The sequence below is a fragment of the Cryptosporidium parvum genome, chromosome 4 (genome assembly GCF_000165345.1).
Source record: "Cryptosporidium parvum Iowa II chromosome 4, whole genome shotgun sequence".
Classification (NCBI taxonomy): Eukaryota; Apicomplexa; class Conoidasida; order Eucoccidiorida; family Cryptosporidiidae; genus Cryptosporidium; species Cryptosporidium parvum.
Window position 1 is genome coordinate 608,409 of NC_006983.1, and position 24,991 is coordinate 633,399.

The 24,991-nt window shown below is 30.0% G+C and overlaps 6 protein-coding genes across 6 annotated transcripts; 4 read left to right on the forward strand and 2 right to left on the reverse strand.

The window, feature by feature from the left end:
* Positions 1–16: 16 nt before the first annotated feature.
* On the forward strand, positions 17–10,402 carry cgd4_2670 (FRP1 like protein involved in DNA repair with a FAT domain and a phosphatidylinositol kinase domain at the C-terminus; the record flags this gene model as incomplete). Its single annotated transcript, XM_625853.1, has 1 exon — positions 17–10,402. The coding sequence occupies one exon, from the start codon at positions 17–19 to the stop codon at positions 10,400–10,402; it is 10,386 nt and encodes a 3,461-aa protein (XP_625853.1).
* A 37-nt stretch (positions 10,403–10,439) lies between these two features.
* Positions 10,440–11,210, reverse strand: cgd4_2680 (N-methyl-D-aspartate receptor-associated protein, 7 transmembrane domain protein; the record flags this gene model as incomplete). The annotated part of the gene is made up of 1 exon (XM_625854.1): positions 10,440–11,210. A coding segment is annotated over one exon (771 nt), but the record flags the coding sequence as incomplete, so codon positions are not given.
* A 196-nt stretch (positions 11,211–11,406) lies between these two features.
* cgd4_2690 (sec7 domain containing protein, possibly of plant origin) lies at positions 11,407–16,809 on the reverse strand (the record flags this gene model as incomplete). The annotated part of the gene is made up of 1 exon (XM_625855.1): positions 11,407–16,809. One exon carries the CDS (start codon positions 16,807–16,809, stop codon positions 11,407–11,409), a length of 5,403 nt encoding a protein of 1,800 aa, XP_625855.1.
* Positions 16,810–17,566: 757 nt separating this feature from the next.
* On the forward strand, positions 17,567–19,522 carry cgd4_2700 (probable NADPH-cytochrome p450 reductase; the record flags this gene model as incomplete). The annotated part of the gene is made up of 1 exon (XM_625856.1): positions 17,567–19,522. The coding sequence occupies one exon, from the start codon at positions 17,567–17,569 to the stop codon at positions 19,520–19,522; it is 1,956 nt and encodes a 651-aa protein (XP_625856.1).
* A 256-nt stretch (positions 19,523–19,778) lies between these two features.
* Positions 19,779–20,012, forward strand: cgd4_2710 (hypothetical protein; the record flags this gene model as incomplete). The annotated part of the gene is made up of 1 exon (XM_001388032.1): positions 19,779–20,012. One exon carries the CDS (start codon positions 19,779–19,781, stop codon positions 20,010–20,012), a length of 234 nt encoding a protein of 77 aa, XP_001388069.1.
* Positions 20,013–20,188: 176 nt separating this feature from the next.
* cgd4_2720 (P-type ATpase involved in cation transport) lies at positions 20,189–24,775 on the forward strand (the record flags this gene model as incomplete). The annotated part of the gene is made up of 1 exon (XM_625857.1): positions 20,189–24,775. One exon carries the CDS (start codon positions 20,189–20,191, stop codon positions 24,773–24,775), a length of 4,587 nt encoding a protein of 1,528 aa, XP_625857.1.
* Positions 24,776–24,991: the final 216 nt, after the last annotated feature.

Below are 24,991 nucleotides of genomic sequence, written 5' to 3' on the forward strand. Positions count from 1 at the left end.
AACAGTTGTGTCTAGTATGAATAATAATGAATTGGTGGATATCATTGATACATTCATTAGCGTGGAGGAGTTAAATAGAAATTTAGATGAGTTTATCGACTCTCATAGTGAATGTATCGGTACCCTACGTAAATATTTACTTGATAGTATTCGCGAGTTTATATTCGGGGAAAGTAGCACGAATACGCGATTAAAAACTATTAAAGGCATTAACTCATCCTTAAAAGGCTTATGCTGTAACTTTGGGCATCTTGTTTTTCCCTCGAATGGCCTTATTCAATTTTTTTACAGGCTTTTAAGTAAAATTTTTACTAAAAATTTTTTTTTCTTACCCTACTTAAATGTAAATGAAGAAAGTGAAGTTTTTTTTCAGAGATCAAATGACAATGAAATGATTTATTGTTGTGTCTCATCTCTTCTGACCATTTTGAAGATATTGTCGAATGGAAACAAATATTTATATATGGTATTTGCCAACGAAACCATAATGAATGTAAATAAACTAAACTCAGCTTTGAAATATAAGAAATTTTCAAAAAACTGTTGTGATCATTCACAAAGCATTGATATTTACTTTTCATTTCTTCAAGCTATTAAGTTAAATTCTAAGCATATAAGTGTAGCAGAATCTCCTGTTTGTGTTGACTTGCCAAAGGAAAATAATTGGTTTATTTATTTAATGGGACATATAACAATACAACTGCTTTTAAATCAAATTATTTGTTTCGAAGATTCATCCATTAGAGACAGATTAATTATTGCTTGGCTCAGGGTACTAAATTCATGCATTGAAACTAGACAACTAGAATTTATTGGAATGATATTATACATCCTGAAGAACATTACATTTGATTTTAAAAAAGAAATAAGTTATCCAAATATTTTCTATTTGATAAAAAATAATACTGTTGAATTTCTTTATAACGAAGATGTAGTAAATCAGTTCACAAATATTTTACCATGCTATATTGCACACTGCGTACATAATACTTCCACTATAGTTCTGTTTGGAGAATTTACAATTTGGTACTTAAATGGGTTTTTGAGGGCATGCTTATTTAGAAAATTAAATTATAATATACAAAATTCAAATACTTATATTTCTCAAATTGAATTAATTTTAAAATTTTGGTTCAAACGATTCAGATTGACCTCAAATAACTTTTTTGATGAATACTCTTCAAAGTTAATATTTGAAATATTAAATAAAATACCTTTTATTTCAGAAAACATGTCTATAATGATAGGGGGAAGTATTATGAGTGCAATGATCCACAAGAATAACAGCGATAAGGTCTCTTACATAAATATTAGGATGTTTTCATTATTAATTAAATTAAAGTCACTCAGCTTTTTCCCTATTGACGAAGCAAATTTTGATGAGCTTACGAAAAATATTATAAAACCTTCAATCTGTGGAATAAATGAATTGTATTCTAAAAAATATGATTCTTTACTAATTACAACACATATTCAAATGGTTATTTCGAGATATTTTAATTCAGCTCTCGGAAATTTAAAAGACCAATTACCATTATGTTATTCTATATCCATGACAATTGAACTTATTCGATTAATGGTAGAACAAGATATTGGCTGCACTTTTGAATTCGGGAAGTATATTATGAACCACCTTTGTAGAACAATAGCATCCAATGAAGATAAGATTTCGGATTGGGGATTAGCCCAATGTATTTTACTTACGGAACTTTCTATTCGTATTTTATCAAAATCTAAGAAAACACTGGAAGGGATTTTAGAGCCATTAATTGATCTAATTGACAGTGCAAGTATATTCTTTATAATTATTTCAAATTGTATTATTAATTTTATTTTAATTAATTGTATAAATTCATTTGAAATAAAAAAGAGTTTGGTTAATAAAATTTTAATGAAGCTTAATAGTTTTAATATTTCATGCACTCTTTCGAAAATGGTTCAAATTAAATTAATAAAACTACTTTCAATTATAGTTTTGAAAAATAGCGAAGTTGAAAATCTTAATATTATAACTGATTTGCAAATACTTTTAAATAGTATACGAATAAGCAACGAGAATTGCTTTCCTTTTGGAAGCTCATTTAATTCCATTTCATATTTTGATTTATTTCAAGAAAATAGCTATTGTGAAAGTAAGTTACTTTCTTTTCTACCAACAATACCAATTTGTCCCTTTTGCAAACAAGAAAATGGATTTGTACCTTCTAAAGAATTATTTATTTGTAATGGTTGTTGGAGGGTAATACCTACTTCTATTGATATTGATGATTCAGTTATTGTTCCAGAAATTAAGAACTATTTTTCTACAATAGATATTTTACTAAATTTTAACAAAAAGCAAGTCTTTAAAATTGATACAATTGATTTATTATTTGATTCAATAAATAGGATTCAAACGAATACTCAAGACAAGCATAACCAAAGTTTTTTTGCTATATTATCAATTTTATTCAGCTTCATACAAAATAAATCAGTTGATGAAATTAATAATATGACAGCTTATTTACAAAGCAGTATTTTTGGAAAAGATTACTTGAATTATTCTCAATTCCAACTCAATTTACTAATGCTATCAGGAGAATTCTTGCGGAACCATCTTATGTGCTACTCAAGAAATAATTTACTTACTAGTGAATTGATTTTTCCTACCCCACTAGTGATATCTAAAATTGTTAGTGAGTTAATAGATCCTGAAACTTTTTTTTTCACAAATGTTGAAGACATATTGAGAATATCACTTTTTTTTGGGCCTGAAATAAAAGATTTTCAGAAAACTTTAGATCAATTGGAATCAATTAAACACGCATTTTTTGGCGATGTTTTTAAAATTAATGAACTGGTTAATTATTTCTCTAAAAAAAAAATGAATAGTACTGAATTATATTTTACACTTGGTATTTGTAAAAAACTTAATAAATTACTCAATTGTAAATATACAGATTTACATTTGACTGAAAATTCTCAAATATTGTTAAGTATTGCCTCTATGGAAGTTAAAGTTCAAAATATTATGCTAATTACAACTGCATTTACCGATGAATCATTCAGCAATTTTTTCTCTTCAGCGCTGGCAGCTCTGAGACTTGCAGTAATTGGATTAGAAAATAATTGGAAGATATTATGGCGTAGAAATAGCCTTAGTGAATTTTCAAAAGGAATAATACCTGAGAAAATAGTGAGAAATGAATCAACCTATGTTTTCAAGTATAACTCAAAGGTAATATACAATACATTATCTGTAATTTGTTCCGTATTAATGAGGCAGAATACCACACTATCTAGTATTTCATTATCTCCTGGAACAAATAAATTAACATCAATACAATTGTCATCTTTTTTTAATTCCAAAAATAAGCATCCTAATTGGTTAATTTCACTACTTGGCCCTACTTTTGTATATCTCACACCTAATTTATTTTATAAGTCTTTTTTTGGCAATAAAAATAATTTTTCTAATACAATTTTTTTATATTTAAAAAAATATGTTCCAAGTTCACTTTCATTTGATAAATTAATAATCCAAATACCATTTTTTCTGATAAATAATATGAATGATGATGATTTAGATATTGAAACATACATTGATTTTCTTAAAAATAATATTTATAGCAGCTTATTACATAATACAACTCCAGATGATTTTCAATTACCAAAAGCATTAGTAAATACATCTATTGCATCTCTTTTTTGGAATATTACCAGTTCTGAAAATATTATAAAATTTTTGGGTCACGAAGATGACGATAAGTTTTTTAGCAATTTTCTTGATAATTTGACTTTAGAGTGTCTAATGTATAATTGTTCTGAAAACCATATTTTCTCCAAACAGTGTGATTGGCTAAAGAAGAAAATTAATATTCTAATTTGTGAATCCGACCTCAATACAATACATCTGCCTAGAAAAAAGAAACAAAAGGTTCTAAACGAAATTAAACAGTCTATTGAGATACCACAATTAATAGAAAATTATATTGGCGAAAATTTAATGTGGTTATTAGAATTTTATAGCAAAAGTTTCTTAATAGGGGAATCTACTGGAATACGGAATAATTCACAACTAAAACATATATTTTTTCCAATATCTTTTATTATCTCAGAACCACCACCTTCAAATAGAGCATCTATGTATTGGTATAGAGTTTTTAGGTCCCTTTCACTTTTATTATACTTTTCAAGGAAGTATATTAAAGAATACGCAACAAGACTATTCGAACTTTTAATGAAAGCTACAAATAAATCAAACATGCACCCTTCTTGTATTCAATGCTGGAACATTTTTACCTTGCAATTAATTGAAGATTTTCGAGAGAACAAAGATATTAACCAAAATATTTTTTTGCATTTATTATCCCCTATTATGGAACAATTATTCATTATCATTGAACCATTTACTTTAAATAAATCTTCATTTCTTATTCATCTAGAGAATTTTTTAAAATTTATTATATCTTCAGTTTTGAGCATAAATAAGAGCTATTTTGCACTAATTCCAATTATTAAAAGTTCAGAAAGTAATTCTATCAGGAAGATTATTCTCAATTGTTACTATGGCGATCATTTTTTGGATACATGCACAGAAAATGTAGAATATGAGTATTGCAGACTTGTTTTCCATCTACTAAATGAAAGAATAGATTTTTCATTAAAGTTTTTTTCGACTCATGCTCCCTATATTACATATGAAAAATTGCTTGGATCTATTAAAGATGTAATTTTACTCTCTCCGATTGATGCATATTGGACTTTATTTGGGAATAATGAAGAGTGTATTTCAATTAAACGTTTAAATGTGCTATACAATAAATGTTTAAATATTATTTCAAATACGAGTAACGACTCATTAATTCTATTTCAAAAATCAAATATAGAAACTCATCTAATTGATCAGCAAAATGAAAAACTTACATCTAGAATGAATATTTTAAATACCGGACTTAAATATAATCGCTTACTACCCAAAACTTACTCACAAAAAAAATTTATTAACTTAGAAAAAAGTACTTCAAATTTAAAAAATTCAATTTCAGTAATAATTGGTACAATTGGGGCAATTGACTATAACTTTAATGGCTACTTAGAACCGAACATAGCTCACTTACACGACTATACTGACAATTTAAAGCACCATACTTTCAAACAAATAGACTCAACTGAATTTCAGTCAAATAATGCTTCAATGTTCATAAAAAATCTTGATGTTTTGACAGTAGACTTGATTCAAAATCACTTATTAGCATATTCACACTGGAATGTAGCAGCATTTGCAATTCAAGAAGCTCTAAAGTTCATTGGCTGCCACAATAGCTTATCTAATCTTGAAATGAATGAAAGAGTATGGAATCTGTTTCACCCGGAAGTTAAAGATATTTTGCAGCCATATAAATTAACAGAGTATAGAATTATTCAGGGTACAAATGAGCATTTACTTGATCAATTAAAGTTTTTAAGTGATGAACGAACAGAAAATGTCTATGAATTTTATTTTTGGTGTTTAGATTTAATAAACAATGAAATCAATAAAATCAATGAATTTGAAAAACCAAGTAAAATCCCAGTAAATATTAAAAATATTAATATTTTGTTCGAAGGATGTAGAGTTGTTTCACTTGGGATTCCATCCGTTTTCAATTTTATACTTCCTTTATCAATTGAATTTATTCTCCTATTTTGTGACCATTCTGTAATAAGAAATTTGAAAGAAAAATTATGTTCGTTAATTATTTCTGGGCTCGAATGTGGCGTAAGCGATAGACTAAATAATTTTTCGATGTTAGACTCTCGAAAGGATAATAGAATTAAATCTTCATCTTTAATAATTCACCACGTTACATATGAATCAATATTTATTGTAATAACGCATTTAATGGAAATTTTCGAGAATATTATTCAGTGTAAAGTACCACAAATCCTACCTTGGTTTAATGAATCATTGCTTGAGCCTTTTTTACAAGAATTGTACCTTAATGAAATTAATCAATTTGATAATTCAATTAATGAAAAAAATATTAATCAAACTGAAGAAGGAAAGATAGTAAGTCCAAGTAACGTTACATTATCATTATTAGCAGAAGCAACAAAGATGAAAAGTTCCAAAGCTACAATTGATTTATTTTCTGATAAGAGTTGTCAGTCTAATCCTCAGTACTTTGAAAATGAAATAATAAGCTATATTTTCAATTTGAAACAAGAGAATGGTAAAAACGAAGAAATCAAATCAATAGAAAATAAAAAAAAATTACCTAATGAAATCAAATTCCTCTCAACACTCTCAAACTTTCCAGTAATAAAAACTATTGCTAACTTGCAGTTTATTACCGATCTCCCAATTAGTATATTGATACAAGCTGCATTGTCATGTGGCTCATACACACGTGCACTACTACTTTTTGAAAGATTTTTATTAGTTAAATATACAAATGAAGATTTTCCGAAAAGAAAACAAAGAAAATTTAATAAGTTAAGGACTTCACTAATGACACAATTTGGACTAGCATCAAAATATTCTGGAAATGCAATAGACTATTTTAGAACTAATGGCTTTAATAATATAGATTTTGATCCACTTAATCCACTAAAATTTTACAAGACTTGTTACAGAACATACACTGAATTACCAAATATATTCGAAGAAGATAAAAAAAAAACAATTAACCATATATTATATTTGCCTTTTCAATGTTATTTGGGAATTAAAGATACAGATAACTTACTAGGTATAATGACTATATATGAACAAATGTCAACATTTGCGCAGGGAACATTTGATAAGCAGCTTATTGAGTCTTTATTGAGAGAGGATTATTACGGTGCTGCAACAATATATGAAAGAATCATTTCAAATAATTCAGAAATAAACCACTTAATATTTAGAAACTATTTAAGGTGCCTTCTTAAAGCAGGGTTTCCTCATATTGTATTGACTACATTATTGAATGCAAATAAAATAGTTGGGTTCAAAACAGAACTCGAAAATCTATCGCAAAATTTTAAAGAGAACAATTTCTCTAATCAATTAAATTATATCAACAGTAACTTATTCATCTCTGAAGCATTAGAAGCCTGCTATCAATTAGGAAATTGGGAGTTTCTAGAAATTATAATTTCTGATAATAAAAATAATGTAGAACAAAAAATTCAGTCAAATTTAATTAATAATATTTATATGGACCTTTTTATACCTTCAAATATTGATACAATAATGCAAAGATTCGATATTTATAGAGGAAAACTGTTATTACACCTTCATTTCGCAAAATCTAATATCGCTCAAAAAGATAATAAATTTAATGAATCTTTTATTAACACACTAGAAAAAGCAAGAAGCCTTTTGTTAACCCCTTTAAGCATTAAATGGAATGACTCACATACAAGATCAAGCACAATACTGGAAAAGTTACATATACTTATGGATATTGAATTTGTATATTATTTTTTTATTAGATTAAAGAATAAACAAATGATTAATAACCCCTTGATCAAGAAATTTGATTTTATTGAAAAACAAAACAAATTAGAATGGATTAAGGTTAGTGAACTTTTCGTTCTACGAGTTGATAATGCCAAAATTAACTCTGAAAAAAAGTACTCATTACTTTCTCAAGCCAAAATTACATTAGAAGTTGCAGGCTTTGAATTATCTTCTTTTCTTTTGTTACTTGTATTGGAAAGAAGCAAAATTTCAATTTTAAATTCAAATTCTTCTCAGTCATATATAAATTTTTTAAATTCATTTGAAATGATTGGGATGCAAAATCACTCACTAGATCAGGACTTTCACTTATTAAACAATAATGTTTCTGCTTTTGGGATTGCTGATTCGAGTTTGATGGATTTACATTCAATGAATTATAATGGTAGAGAAAGGGTTCCTGGGCTTATTCAAATAGATAATTTAATTAGTATTTCTTATTTCGAAAAAATCTTAGGCAGAGATGTTAATTTTGAAAAAATCAACTGGTCAAGAACAGAGAAAGAATTACTTGACGAATGGGAGTTATATTGTAAAAATAAATACATAATTACTCTGAACCAAAACTTGCTAGTTACATATTTATTTAAGCTATTCCAAAGAAATCAGATTAAAGTTGCTATTCACTTTTATGAAATGATCACTAGTAATAGGTCAAACGATTTGTTAGATGATGTTACATTTTCAGAAATCAACCTTGTGTACTTGGATTGGGCGATTAAATCCTCTATGATTTCACCAGAAAATATTATCAATACATTCCGTGAAACTCTTGAAATACGATCAAATTGTGAAAAAACATATTTCCAGTTTGCAAATTATCTGGATAATTATTTTCATCTTATAGTTTCTAGTTCAGAAGCTGAAAACAATTTTCCTACAAGCTCAACTACATCAAAAAACAATTACAATCTTGGATCTATTTTTCAATGTGACGAAACCATTTTTTTGTGTATTAATATGTATTTAAGTTGTCTGAAGTGTGGTAATTCATTTATTTATCCTTCCCTTTCTAGAGTTTTATTTTTAATATTTAACTATTCAAATATTATTTTGAAACATGGAATTGTACAATCTTCAGGTAAATGCGAAAACGCAAAGATATTACCTGATACATTTTTTAGATTAAAAAAAGAAATTCTGGAACTTCCTCCTTCTCTTTGGTATGTTGTTTTACCTCAATTATTAAGTAGGTGCCAACATCCTGGCCTTGGATCAATCATAATACAACCGTTGATAGCAAAAATTCTCAGAAAGCTTCCACGTCAAGCAGCATGGAGTTTTGTTTCAATGTTAAAAAGTAATAGTTCTGAAAGAAAAGGCACCGCAATTTCTATTCTAAAGATGTCAAAGGTTATAACCAATGAAGAAAACGATGAAGAATTTATTAATGAGACGGATTTTTCACTTATTTTAGATGAATATATTCGCTTATTTGACAACTTGATGGTTTTGGCAATGGACTCCAGCTCAGGCAGCAATATTCAATTGCAATCAAAAGATCAAAGAGCATCTAATAGAGCTTCAAACAAATGTATGAGTTTGCGTTCTGACTTTCAATCTCTTTACCATTCAATGAAGAATTTAAATAAATCTAAAGGACTAATAATTCCAACACAACTACAATTAAGTTTTAACTACTCTTCTATTAATCATGCTAGATGCAAATTTTTCTCAAATTATTTACCCACATGCAAAAAACGAAATTCTAATTCTGATCAGCAGTTTCTACCCAACTATTTTAAAAATAGTCAAATGCCAAACATAGTTCGAAATTTAATAACAATTTCCGGAATGGAAGATACGATTTTTGTTTTGCCAAGTAAACAAAAACCTAAAAAAATTGGATTGATTGGATCTAATGGAGAGACATACTATTACTTAGTTAAAAATGAAAAACGTGGTGATTTGCGCAAAGATATGCGTCTAATGGAGCTTGCTCAGCTATTAAATCAAAGAATGTCAAATGCAAAAGGATTATCTCTAAGAACGTTTTCTGTGGTTCCTTTGTCTGAAGTTGCAGGAATTATTGAATGGGTTCCAAACGTGACCACTCTGGGAAATATTGTAATGGGTGAATGGAAGGAACTTATTGGTAGCTCAAAATTCCATAGGCAGTTATTGGAGACTCAAGATATTTTGAGACAAAATTCTTTGCAGCCCGATAAACTGTATAAGTTATATTCTGAAGAAATCCTACCTAAATATCCGCCAATGCTTCATAATTGGTTCTTTAAAAAGTTTAGTACAAAATCTAGCTACATTTGGCTGAAATCAAAGGAGAAATACACAAAAAGTACAGCAGTCTGGTCAATGTTTGGGTACATTGTAGGCTTAGGAGATAGACATGCAGAAAATATTTTAATTGATACTCAAGTTGGCGACATTATTCATGTTGATTTTGACTGTCTATTTGGTAAAGGATTTTTACTTGAGATACCAGAGATAGTCCCATTTAGGCTTACGCCGAATATTGTAATCGCAATGGGTAGTTGTGGCGTAGAGGGAACTTTTACTGGAACCTCAATATCATCGATGAGCATTTTTAGAAGCCCATTCAATAAATCACTAATTATGACATTTCTAGAGGCTTTCATACATGATCCTCTCATTGAATGGATGAGACCAGGAAAAACAACTCAAATCTCAAATTTAGGAGGGAGTGTTGATCCTATTTCATTTTTAGCCGCTGCTAAGGGGCATTCTCACCTAAGGACAATCTACAGAAAGTTGAATGGGATGGTAGATTGCTTCTCACAAAATAAGAAAGCTGCTTTAGCTCTATATGGGCCCAATAACTGTTCGCAAAGAAGGCCGTTCCACGAAAGAGGTCTCGGTCTTTCAGTTGAAAGCCAAGTTCTCGAGCTGATTAGTTCAGCAAAATGTAAACGAAATTTGTCGCAGATGTACGCAGGCTGGATGCCTCAATTGTAAAATTGTTTCAAATTTTATAAAATATTATTTCACAAATTTATCTATCAATAGAATTTATGATCATCAGTATATATGTAAACACATTTACAATGTCCAAATATAGAGAAATCGTTGCAAAAACATATTCATCTATGCAAAATTGATGTTGTCTGTGTTTTCCTCCAATAATTAGTTGCGTATCATATATTATATAAAATGAGAATATCATAACTCCCAGAGCACCCAAGATTATATAAGCAATGTTATTTCGTGGAATAAATATCAATATTATACTGTAAATGAGAACAATTAAAACACCAATTAATAAATAAGGCCCCCATCCAGTGAAATCGAATTTAACTTGTATTGAAAAAATAGTTAAAGCCAAGAAAATTAAGATTGTAATTCCGCATGCGAGCAAAACTGAAAATTTATTAACGCAAACAGCAATCCCAGAAATGCTCATCCCAAAAAATAATGAAAGTAGTAGAAGCAATGTTACTCCAACATAATGGCTCTTAGCAATTGAGGGAATGCACGAAAACAATATTATAAAAATTAACGAGCAAATGGAAAATACCACGCTAACCCAATAGTGTTCGATTAACCATTTTGATGCTGTTTCATAGAATGAAAAGAATGAAACAATGCCAAATGTAATTGCAATACTAATGGAAAGTAATGAATAGACGCGTTTCACAAAATCATGCCTGAGCTTTGTTTCAAGATTACAAATAAATATACTATCTGTCGGGTTACTTTCAATTTCTAAGTCTTTGATTACTGCTTCTCTATGTTCGAATGCCATTATGACGAACTTGAAGTTTATTCAGAAAAAAAAAAATTAATATTGCGATTCAGCGCTCACAATTTTATACTAAAGTTTTCTAAAATCTCATTCAAAAATCAGATAAAATTAGTCATAATTTATTCAAGCCCTTTAAAATATTATTCAATTTAAAAATAATTTGTGAATTTAGAAAAAAGTTTAGATTGCTATTGAAGAAAAGAAGTTAGTACTTAAATTATTTATTCTCAATAGAATTCTGTGTTTTATTACAATTGTAACTTTTGTTTTTTAGTGATTCCAATATACAGTTTAGCTCAGATGCAACGTCAGGCATGGGAGATTCGATATAGTTATTAATAATACTAGACACGATTCCTGATATATCAGCTTCTGAAGAACCTTGCAATATCTTGCATAGATTACTTTCCATTTCGCTTTGATTTAATTTTTTATAATATAGAATTGGATTCGAAATTAATTCATCATAAGTTGCAGTAATATGTGTACTTAGCACTACAAGCAGTAGATTCTTAATAGTCTCTGAAAAAAAAACAGAAGACGATCCTGTTGAATGTTTGATTAGCACATTTATTAAGTTCATAAGCACTGGAATCAATAGTAAAAATTTAGTACCCGAATTTTCACAATTACAAAAAGAACTGAATCTATCATTAATTTGGTGATCGCATGGAATATAAACTGGCACCAATAATAGATCTATTCTAGCAAGAATAATTTTGGATACAATAGTAATAGATTGAACCTTTCGCTTATAAACAGTATCTTCCCCAAGAATATATTTGGCTGTTTTATTTTTAAATTGCTGATCTAAAACTATTAATGTATTTTCGTTTGCTCGTCTTGTTTCAAGGTTGTAGGGGAATTCAAAATCAAATGTAATTAATGGAAGGAAACTTGTTTCAATTAAGTCTAACCAAATCCATGGATCGCTAACAAACCAAGAGCTAGATAAATGCTGAGAACCCAGTGTTTGTTGTATGCGATTTATTGTGTGATTTCTCACAATGTTTGGACCAAAAGATGCAGCTATACAAAGAGTATGTACAACTTGAGAAATAAGTGTTTTGCCTTCAAAGTTGGCAAATAAAGAATATAAGGAAAAAATTAGTGAAATTGCTTGCAAATTTGCATCATAGTTATATTCAATAGTCGCCTCGCTTTCTAATGGAGTAAAAATAACATTACCGTTAAAAGTAGTGGGAGTAAATATTGCAAATGTCACTAACGTTTGTATAATTAGTGAAGTATTATTATATAATAATGAAGAATATTTTGGGTTATACAGCCACATTCCAAGACATTCAAGCGATGACAAGATCAGTATTTGAGGGTCAGAAAGCTTTCCTGGGTAAAACTCTGGAGAAACTTTTGAACAATTTTCGAGGGCAGAAACAGAAGGTATGTAAACCATTCTTTGTAATATTCCAAGCATTAACAATACGCATCGTTCTGTGGGGAAATTTAAAAATATACTGGTGTTTTGTATAGTAACTTCAACTGAATCTATATCATTTCTGCTCTCGGGCCGCATGATTATTTGAAAAACTGCTATTATTCTTTCAGAATGTAGGCTAAAAATTATCGGATGTAATTGAAGAAGAGCCTCAAGTATTAGAATTATTTGTACCATTAACTCTGAATCATGACTTTCGCATAGCTTAACAAGTATTAATAGCGAATTTGTTATAATTCTTTCTGCAAACATAAACTCAGATCTAGAAAGAGAGCGAGGATTATCGTTATAATTTGAAGTCTCAATACTTTTCTTGTCTACTTGAAATTCATCAGTTAATTCTCTATTTGCAGAGCAAAAAATGGAGTATCTCTTCAAATTTTCCAAAAAAAAGCTAAATACTTCAAGAGTTACGACATTTTCTTTGGTAAATTGGTTGTTTACTTCATTTATTTTTGAGCCCATTTTTATTTCCATCTTTTTAGTAATTTGTAGTGACAAAAGTGACATGAGTATACTTAGAGAGCATAGAGGATCAGATATTTTCCTAAAATTCACAATTTTGTTCCTATCAATTACAAGCAAAGGACTCCAATCGGAATAAATTTCTCCTTCAGTAATTTTACTATTCGTAATATTGATTTGCGTCTGTGAATTAACAATCGCTGAAGAATCATCTGCTACTTCAGTATTAATTGAGTAATGCTTATCTGATAATGGAAAGCTGTTTATGAAACGTTTTAAAATTTTAATTAGAGGATAATAGTCTGAATAACTCATATTTTCTAAATTTTCAATCAATATGTCGCATAAATTCATTAGTTTTGAAAATAAATGAAAGGCTATTTCCCATGAATTTCCAGAGATTGTAGGTAGTTTGTAATTTATCCAGGAAGATGAAACTTCGTTTATATGCATAGAATTGTCTATACCAGATAAATATTTTTCCCAATATTTTGAATTCTGTATAATTGCATATATTGAAAGTGATAAATAGGGGGAGCAGCCATTTAAGATCCAGGAGAGAATTATTTCAGATGGAGTATTAGAATTGTCCCTTGTATTCTTTATATCTTCTTCAGTAATTATCTGCATGATTGAATCAACAATATTCGGTGGTTCATGTAAAAATCTAGAGTTTTCTTCGTCATCTTCTTCAATTGATCTAAATAAAATATTTGTAATATCGCTTAGCCAATGATTATTATTTGATGATGTCGATTTGGTGAGTCTAAGTGGTAATATATGCAATTTTTTATCTAAAATTAATGTTTGGCTTAATTCTAATTCCTTCATATTCTCAGAAGAATTGCTAGCTTTATTAATTACCTCTATTAAGGGTTCAAAGCCATGTGAAATTCCGAAAGTCTTAGTTCTCGGGAAAAAACAAAGCTTAGGATGTTGTACATTAGAATAGTTTGAAATTGGTCTCCCTTGATTATCAGTTAATTCTTCAGATTCGAATGTCTTATGTGGAGTAATTTTTATAGAGTTTAATAAAAATATAACTTCAATAATTGTTTCCCAAGGAGAGTCTTCTGTCCATTTGCTTAAAGTGAGTTTAGATATATGGATAAATATAGGCAGTGCCAATTGACATTTTGCAGATAAGTCTAGGTTTATATACTTTGAAAGGCGTTCGAGAATTTTATTAATATGCCTAAATTTTGAAAAAAGATTGCAAAGATTTACAATTTGTAAAATTCCATGAATGCATCTGAATAAGGTTTGAATATCATTGGAGTTTTCAAATGCGGTGAAAATACAATCAATTGACCCAGATTCTAGTATAGTTTCAAACATTTCCTCATGAACAGTATGATTCGATTCAAACTCATCAGATAGGGAATATACTAAAGAAATTGGATATCTATCTATAAAGAATTTTGAAATCCAATTATTCCAAATACTCAAATCAACTTGACTATAATTTCTATTGTGTTTAGTGGTATTGGAAAGACCAAATAACTTAATTTCATTATTTTTTATTGTTTCAAAAATATTGGCCAAGAATTCTCTAGGTAAGTCCTTACCATTATTAATTCCTTTATTATTTTTAATGAACTCATCAATTGTCATTTTGTTTTTTACCTGATGATTATGTAGATCAGTATTTAACATTATAATCGAATAACTTAAAATGAATATTGTATCGCTATTATCAAGCAATATTGTCTTCTGTTGATTTGTCTCATGTTCAAGATAAAATATAATTCTCGGATAATTTTCCTGATTAACTTCAAAAGAATCTTGCTCACCTATTTTGTTGCAAAGGTCTTGCTGTATAAAATATTCATATGAAAAGCTCTCCATTATTCTTTCAATTTGCTGGGACTCACCAGGTAATTTAAACGTTGCTAGTACCTCACGCAAAGACGAAATAATTGATTTTTTATTAAAACTAAATGTAGATAAATATGCGACTCTGACCTGGCTATTCCATTCTTTATTTTTTGAAAGATATTCACCAAGAGTAGTCACATTAACTTTCTGAGAATATCTGAAGAATTTTGCAAGATCCATTGGACTGGGACTTGAGCTAAATAAGAATGAATTTTTCAGTATATCAAGAAAATTTGAAGGGTCAGAGTTAAATTTTTCGCAGCATCTGGATATTTCATTTTTAAATCTCCTTTGTTTCAGTAGATCTTCCTCCAAATTTACAGCTTCATTTGAACTCTTGTTTTTTTCAATATCAACATTCAATTGAATAGATTTTTTAATGGCTCCGATTATATATAATATTCCATTCATCCCAAGGCGTTGAAACAATGTAAATGTTTTCAAGTTAAAATGTTTCTTATTGGTATTTTTACCTTCAATTTTAAATTGATTAACAAAAGTATTAATTATTGTTTTGAATACATTTCCACAGTAAATATTACAGTCGTAATTTTGAAAAATTTCGACTATGAATTGAGGATACTTGCATATTTCTATTAATGAATTTAAAGCAGATTCCCTTTGCTCTAATGAAATGTGTATTGCAGGGATATTCGTAGGCAACAAATCGATATGATCATCTCCGTTATTAGCTAATCTTAATTGAATTGCAGTTAAACAAAATTCCAACTGTGTTTTTGTACTGCTTCTAAAATTAGTAAAAATGCTCAACATGCATTTCAGTGTAAGCTGAAGCATTGAAGGTTCTTTTATTGCGCTTATCAGCATATCCACACATAAATTATTACTTATTTTGTCTATTAGTTTAGGGTAGTCATTAAGAAATTTTCCTCCACTTTCAATTGCAATATTCATTAGTTCAAGACCCATTTTCCTGACTTCTTGATTTGTAGAGCTATCTGCTCCACCTATTTGAATTGTCTTCTTAATCATTTTTGAAATGTATTTATCTAAATCATCAATTGAAGAATTCAAAGTATTAAAATCACCTTTATTCGTATTAGGAAGTCCAAAAAAAGTCAAAACTGATAAAAAATGAATTATTCTAATAAGTGAAATATCATAACTGAAATTTTCATTTTTTTGAGATTCTTTTGATTTTGAAAATACAATAGTAACAATCTTCTTGATTGCCTGCTCGCCCAAAGACCGAAGTAAAAGCGATGACCTCGGCTGTCTTGAAATTTGAAAACACTTTAAGAGGCTCTTTATTAAATTTTCTGAAAAAATGTATTCGCCAAAGTGTGAGCCAATCAGATTAACCAACAGATTACAAAGCTTTTGAAGAGCAATTTCGTCCGTATCTAAATGTGAGGCAGCAAACTTACAATTAAGAATACTTTCTATTAATTTATTTATGACAAGAAGCTTTTTTTCATTTTCGATTAAAATTGCATTGTTTACAATAAAAGAATCAATGGCATTTAAGACTGATGCTGTTGCATGGCTTCCGTAGTCTGGAGATTGAATAACTTCAAAAAATGGTTCTAGACTGCATTCTTCAATAGTAAATTTTTTTGAAACAGCAATGTCTTCTAGTATCAATTGAAACTGATATATTACAGGGAATTCAAATGAGTATATTATTTCTTTCGAATATTTTATCTGAGAAAAATGATGATTATTATGAACCAACGCATTGATAATTGTTTCTATTTCACTTTTAATGCACCTCAACAAAAAAGAATCATTATTAGAGTTATTATTATCCTCTGCATCATGACTAATCCAGTTATTTTCAAGTATTTCAATATTCCTCATACATAATAATCGGATAACTATTTATTTTATTTTTTAAGATAAAGCATACAAAATGAACTACCGGTTAGTTAACGTGGGGGGGGGGGGGGTAAATATTGTTATGAATTATTATTTATATTTTGCAATATATTAAATGAAAAACTTTACAACAGTCTTAAAGTGACTATTAATCGCCATTATTATATAATTATAACATTTATTTCTATTACTGTGGCCACTGGTTGTTATAATTGATTTTATCTGTATATTTTGAGATAAATATTATTCGTACCGATTATATTTTTTATTTCAAAATTTGTCTAAATTAATATTAGATGAACCAATCATCATTAGTAGAGGTAAGTTATTTTTAAATACCTTCATTGTAAATCTAATTGTTACTAATTTGGAAAAAAAATTAATATTAAAGATTTTAACAGTATCTTGTGTCATATCAAAAGATTTTATTATACTAGGAAAATGGCACAAGAATCAGAGGTTGAAACTAAATCATCAATAATACTTCAAAGAGCGTTTAGGAAATGGCGTTCAAGTTGGAATGAAACGTTGCATGTTTTAGTTTGGGGCATTATGCAAACAAGGGAAAAGGCCGCGATAATTCTGCAAAGGTGGTGGAGGCATTTACTTATTAATAAACATTAAATATTTGTTTAGTTTCCAAAGCAGCTTATTAAAAAAACATATCTTATTTCATTAATTACTATTACTGCTAAAATTCTATAACTTCTTTAGTTGCCGCACAACCAATTCAACAAAAATGCCTTTTTTTTATATTAATAATGCATTGAACTATCTCTCAATATGTAACATTTCTATTGGATTCATTCTTGTTCTGAAAAAACTAGCCCAATTAAGTTCTGAATATATAGAAAATAATGTCCCATCTAATTTCTCAATATTTTACTCAACGGAAACGGGAAATTCAAGAAAAATATCAGAATTGTTCAAGAAACTACTAGATGAAATAAGCATTGAAGCCAATGTCCGTGAGATAAACTCGATACTAGAAGAAAACATGTATTTAAATAGTAACAATTCGGTGTTTGTTTTCGTAGTTTCTACATGCGGAAATGGGAGCTTTCCAGCATCGTCGAGGAAATTCATTCGTTATCTTTCGAAAATGATAAAATCTGGGAATGAAATATTTTTAGGAATCAAATACACTATTATTGGCCTTGGAAGCTCCTTATATGAATACTCTTTTAATTCTGCGGCTTTAAAGCTTGATAAATTGATCTCTTCACTTAAAGGTGAGAAATATTGCGAAATTGCACTCTTGGACGAAGTGAATGGTAATGAGATTGATTTTAAAACATGGTGGAACAATACATTTTTAAATAGGCTTGGAATTTCAGATTCAAAAGAACATTTGAACAAACATTTCAGTATAGCTGTAACGAGAAAAAAAGATGAATTTGTTTGTAAATTGAGAAGTATTAATGAAATCTCACTTTATAATCACTCTCTCTCTGGGAATTGCCACGTTTCTGAAATTTACTTCAAGCTAATAGAATTTTGCCCCATTAACAGAGAATTATTATGTGAAACAAAAACTATCGATGGCATTGAAAGACAAATTTTTAACTTAAAACTTGAACTTCCTGATAAAGTACAATATAAGACATTTGATATTATCGATATACTTCCACCAAACCTCGATGAAAACATTACTTTTTTTTCAAGCAAAGTATTGGGAATAAACAGTATCGAAGATTTAAAAAATATTACTGTTGAATTTGTGCCAATAAATAACATGACGAGAAATATCAGTGTCCCATTTCCTAATAATCGCTCTTTAATGCATATACTAAAGTACTATTTTGATCTTATGACTTTACCTCCTCACTCAGTAATGCTACAATTTGTTCCTTATTTAAATTCAATAGAAGGAGAGCTTATTTCCAACGAAAGTTTTTTTAATGAAAATAAGGATTCTTATGAGTTTTCTTTTCATTTATTTATAAATCGTTTTATGAAAAGTCTTATTCCAATACCAATAGAAAAGTTTGTTAAATTTACTGGAATCAGACAATATCCAAGGAGCTATTCAATTTCATCCTCCTCACTCGCTTCACCATCAATGATTGATTTAACAATTAGTACGTGTATTAAGGGCCAAATCTCTGCCCCATTAAATGAAATAATTAGCGAAGGGGCGAATAAAAAGAATTCCAAAAAAATTATCAAAGGATTGTGTTCAAGTTTTCTTTTTGAATTTGATTTGAATTTGCCTGTACTAGGAATGATAAGGTCATCTTCTCTCAATATAGACAATGTGACATCATCTGCACTAATGTTTTCACATGGGAGTGGTATTGCGCCTATTAGAGCACTATTACATGAACGAAAATATTTAATTAATGAAAAAAAAATTATAAAGCCAGCGTATTTGTTTTACGGATGCAGAACAGAAAATGAAATAATTTATAAAGACGAACTTAAGGACTTTAAAAGAATAGGTGCATTAACTGAAGTTTTTTTTGCTTTGTCTAAGACACAAAAAAAATACGTTAAAGACATAATTCCTTTTTATAAACACATCATTTTAAAGGTAGTTGATCAAAATGATTCAATAATATATATCTGTGGGAAAAAGGAATTTGTTTCAGGGATCAAAAATGAAGTTGCATCGATCATTTCTAATAATCGTTCGAGAAATATTATTAAAAAAATGTTTGTTGAAGGTAGAATTTTTATAGAATCATGGAATTGAATTGTATTGAATCCCGCGTCTCTTTGTCTTTGTTCATTTTCTTATTTTTTTTCGATATGGTGGTAGGTTGAAACTTGTTCAAATTGATGTTAACATTTGACGATATTTTTAGTTACCTTTATCTGTAATCAGGGCAGCTCATCACAGGCCAATAGTAAGTTGACTCCTATCTATGCGAAAAACTTAATTGATTTAGTTGGTAGAGCTAAAAAATGGAGAAACATATTCTGGAATACTAACAGGCGTAGATGGATTTATGAACTTAGCACTTAATAACGTTATTTGTAATTCAAGAGATGGGAATGGTTTTTTTAAGATGGTTGAGTGTTATATTAGAGGTAATAACATCAAGTTAATCAGAATTAGTGATGAGAATATAAATACTGCAAAAGATGATATGACTCAAAGAGAAACTGCTAGGCTCGGAAATAGAGGAAGGCCCAGAAATGAAACAAGAGCTTCGAGAGTTAGATCTTCTAAATGGGTGTAATTACTTTTAACCTGTAATTTACCCAATCATTCTAGCGCTAGGTTAAATTTTTTTTTTTGAAAAAAAATTATTTTCTTCCTCGAATTCGAGTATGATCTAACCAATCTATAATCTGTCACGCTGCAATTATCAGAAATATTTAATTTAAATCTTGAAAATTTTGCTTAGAAAATTTAATGATAGGAAGCGATGATTCTTTTGAACCAAATATACAAAATCAAACTGTTCAATCTTCTATGGCTACAAAGTCTTCAAATACGTTTCATTCCATCTTCAATAAGGACGAAAAATTGCTTGAAATGAGTTCTCAGTCCTCTTTAAAGGATGTGAACTCATACTCACCAAATATTGCTACATATAATTGTATAGGAAATAATTCATCCCCTTCTTCAAGAATTGTATCGCCAATTTCAAGTGCAAGTTTTTTTGTTGATATGACGCCCAATGGAAGGCATTTACTGCACGCAGAAGTAGCTGATGAAGAACCAAATCCAGAAACTTGCTCGCCTAATCCTCAAAAATTCCTTCAAAATAGGTTAAATTTATTAGCTAGTCGCAACTTGCTAAACCATTATGTTAATTCAAACGAAAACAATTACTTCGGAAAACAATTAAGCTCTGATGTTATTTCGAGTATACCTGATTTGCAGTATAATGAAACGGCTGTTCAAGATATGGTTATTAATAAGCTAAGCATGTCAACTCAAATGTTACCAGATACAATTGAAGAGGCAAGAAAAAGGGATCCAGAATTTGTCTCAAAAGCATTGGAACAAACTTTAGAATATAGTGAAGCGCAGAAACCAATACACTATTGGAGTCAAATTGAATTAGATATGCTAATTAACGAGCTATCTGCAAATATCATTGATGGGATTGATGAAGGTAAGGCAATAGAGCTCATGGAAAAAAAATATGGCCCAAATAAACTTCAGAAAGAAAAACATGAACCAATTTGGAGAATTTTCCTTAGCCAATTCACATCGCTTGTTGTTTCATTGCTATTAGTCGCAGGGATAGTTTCACTAGCGTTTCAAGAATGGGTTGAAGGAATTGGGATTTTATTTATCGTTTTGATTAACGCAAGCCTTGCAACATATATGGAAAATAATGCATCTAATGCACTTGCGAAACTAGCGGACTTATCCTCTCCAAAATGCACAGTAATAAGGTCTGGAATAATAAATATAATACCTGCATATAATTTAATCCCAGGCGATATTGTGCTGTTGAGAACTGGCGATAGCGTCCCCGCAGATGTTAGGTTAATTGAAGCTACTGAAATTAAGTGTAATGAAGCTTTGCTTACTGGTGAATCGGAAGATGTATCAAAGCACTTGGTCAGCCCTGATCCAAATAATCCTTTCCCAACAAATATTTGCTTTGCATCAACTGCAATTACAAATGGAACAGGCAAAGCAATTGTTGTACTTACCGGGATGAACACACAAATAGGGAGGATTGCGCAACAACTGAAACTTGCAAGCGGTGGTTCAAATAGTGGCACTCCGTTACAAATCGGATTAAATAGGCTTGGGGGATTTATAGGATTTATGTCATTAATCGTATTGGTAATAATAGTAATTGTGGCTTTGCTCACAAACTATAAAGATCCATCTCATCCGAACAGTAACCCTGTATTCGGTATCATTCTTGTTGCTGTTGGGTTTGCTGTGTCATCTATACCAGAAGGTTTACCTATGGTAGTAACAATATGTCTTTCAATTGGGTGCTCTGAAATGTGTAGAAGGAAAGCTAATATTAGAAAGCTACCAGCAGTTGAGACTTTAGGATGCTGCTCAGTTATTTGTAGTGATAAAACTGGCACGTTAACAGAAGGAAAAATGACAGCAGTTAAATTAGCTACTTTCTCTAGAAATAATACCAAGACATTAAATATATCTCCCACAGGTAATGAACAATCACCTTCTTTTGTGGAATACCAAGAAAGTAACTCTTGTGTTTTCTCATTTTACCCTACAAGAGGTAGCGACCCAAATGGAGGAATTTTTTTATCGTCTTCTCTCACACAAAATATTAAAGAAGAAATAATGAACCTAATACATTTTAATAAAAACAAAACAATAGAGATGACAGAAAATCATATTCTTGAAAGTAATTTTGAAATGCCTCCAGATGACAAAATCCCATATAAATTCATTAATTACAATTCAATTTGTAAAGACTTTGGGGACCCTTTAAATAGCCATCTTCCCCAAACTAAATATGTTAGGAGTGCGCTTTTAGCAGGATACTTAAACAGCTACGGAACTGCCTTAGTGTATGATAATGAAAGCAATTCATGGAAAACTAGAGGAAATATGAGCGAAGGAGCGATAGTTGTAGCTGCAGCCAAAGCATCTTATGGAATAAAAAATAAAATTTTTGACTCAAGGAAACAAGATATTGAATCAAAACAAAGTAGTACAAAGAAAAGTGGTCATTTAATTCGTTCTAAATTAAATGATCAGAACTTTAAAACCATTAATAATGGGAACAATCCTGCTACTGAAGTTGCTACTTCTGGTAGCTCTCCTACTCAATGCGCACTCGATTCGAACTCCACTGATAGCAATAAACTAAAAAATTATATAATTGATGGAGTAAACACAGAAAATAAGACAAATTTGGTTATTGAAGATGAAATTGAGTATTTAAGGGTCCCTTCTGTAGAAGTACCTTTTACTTCTTCCAGAAAAATGATGATGACTGTACATTCTCTGTCCACACCAAACAAATTTGGAGATATATTTTTTTCAAATACTGATTCAAAATCAAATAAACAAACTAATCTTCAAAATAAAGTTTCAAATTCTAATTCTCAGAGGTATTCAAAGACAGTAGATAACCTTGATTCTGGCGTTTACACTCATGTTGCAATATTAAAAGGTGCCCCTGACAGAATTGTTAAACATATAGGTTTTATGCTTAATACAGATTGGAAAAATGAAGAACCAATGGTTCATATAGATTATTCGGAAAAAATAAATCCAAAAGAAATCTTTGAAATAGAAAACACGAATAAAGTTTTGAGTGGGGAAGCCTTGAGAGTTCTCGGAATTGCAATTCTCCCATTAACTAGTGAAGACTTTTTTGATTTAGTCACAGAAGAATGCAGCGATAAAAGGTTACAATATGTTTTAGACAAAAATGAACTTACTCTTTTGGGGCTGATAGGATTTCTTGATCCTCCCAGGCCTGGAGTTGAGAAGGCAATCACCAAGTGCTGTGAAGCAGGTGTAAGAGTAATTATGATTACAGGAGATCAACAACCAACAGCATGTGCAATTGCAAGGTCAATTGGATTACTTGCAGATGAGTATGAATATAAAAATAGTTACGAAGGCAGTGCAGACTTACATAATGCAACATCTGGGTCTATTATTTGTAACCAATTGCATGAGAACGGCGATGCTTCTAGACCGCATTTATCAAATGAGTTATTTGATAAGATTGTTTCATCTGTAAGCGTATTTTGTAGAGCTCAACCAGAAGATAAAATAGCGATTGTTCGTTCGCTTCAAAGGCAGGGGGAGGTTGTTGCAATGACAGGGGATGGCGTAAATGATGCGCCTGCATTAAAAGCTGCTGATATTGGAGTTGCAATGGGGATAAGTGGTACTGAGGTTGCAAAGGGTGCTTCTGAAATGGTTTTGCTTGATGATAACTTTGTGACTATAGTAAATGCAATTGAGGAGGGGAGGAAAATATATTCAAATGTACAGAAATTTGTCGCATTTTTACTTGGAACGAATATTGGAGAAATAATTTATTTATCAATTGCAATTGCAGCACAACTTCCTATTCCAATAGCTGCACTTCAAATACTGTTTTTAAACTTAATGTCAGATGGTGGGCCTGCAGTAGCTCTCAGCGTTGATCCCCCAGATCCAAATATGATGAAAGTTCCTCCCAGACCAAAAAAAAGCCCAATTATGACAAGAGACTGGTGGATATTTGGAAATATTCCTCATGCCATCTTCGAGGCTATTTGCGTCCTTTCTGTACTGATAATTTCAATGTATACATCTTTAGGAGTTTTTCAAAGGAATGCGATTGAATCACTTTGTCTCCATGATTCAAATAATAGATACTTTTGCCAAACTAATGAATGGAGATTAAATTTAATTGACTTAGAAAAAACCGGATGGGTAACAAATATTGATTTTTATAACCCTTTAACAAACAGCATGGAACAAATCTTGGGTGTTACTAAAGGAAAGTTAAATTCAACACTTTCACCTTCTGAAATTCCATATGTTAAAGGTTTATACGAAAAAGCGGAGAGATTGGGAATTTCTTGCGTAGCTGGGAAACATGGTTGGTGTATTCCTCAACAAAAGATCACAAATGACGAGTATATTGATTTGGTTGCTTTCGGTACAATAAGAGGCAGGACTGCCTCTTTTATTGCTGCTGTATTCTGTGAAATGCTACGAGCGTACACTGTTAGAACTTGGGATTGGTTTACAAAACCTCTATTTAACAATCCATGGCTTCATTTTGCTTGTAGCTTAAGCGCTAGTAGCACACTGATTGTAACATTCACGCCTGGCTTACAACAAATTTTTGGAACTCATACAATATATTGGTGGCTTTACATTCTAGCTATTGGTGCGGGATTTCTGAATATGGCATTTGATGAATTAGTGCCTAAGCCTCTATACCGAAGAATTGTCGAAAGAAGAAGAATAAGGGCAAAGTTACTAGCTGAGAGAGATGTAAATTGGATTACTAGATCTGAACAATTTGAAAATACTTAGTTTATTAGATTTTGTATATTTAAAATTTACTTAAGGAGAATTTAGTTAAATCACTGTTTTATAATTACCTAGTACATCTATTTTAAAAAATTATCCAAATGAGAAAATAGCCATACAGCTTAGTTAGTATCCTGTAAATAATTACAGACTAATTGGTATATAAAAATGCAATCAAACTAAATGTGTAAGATTACATGTAATTGCTCATTTAATTGT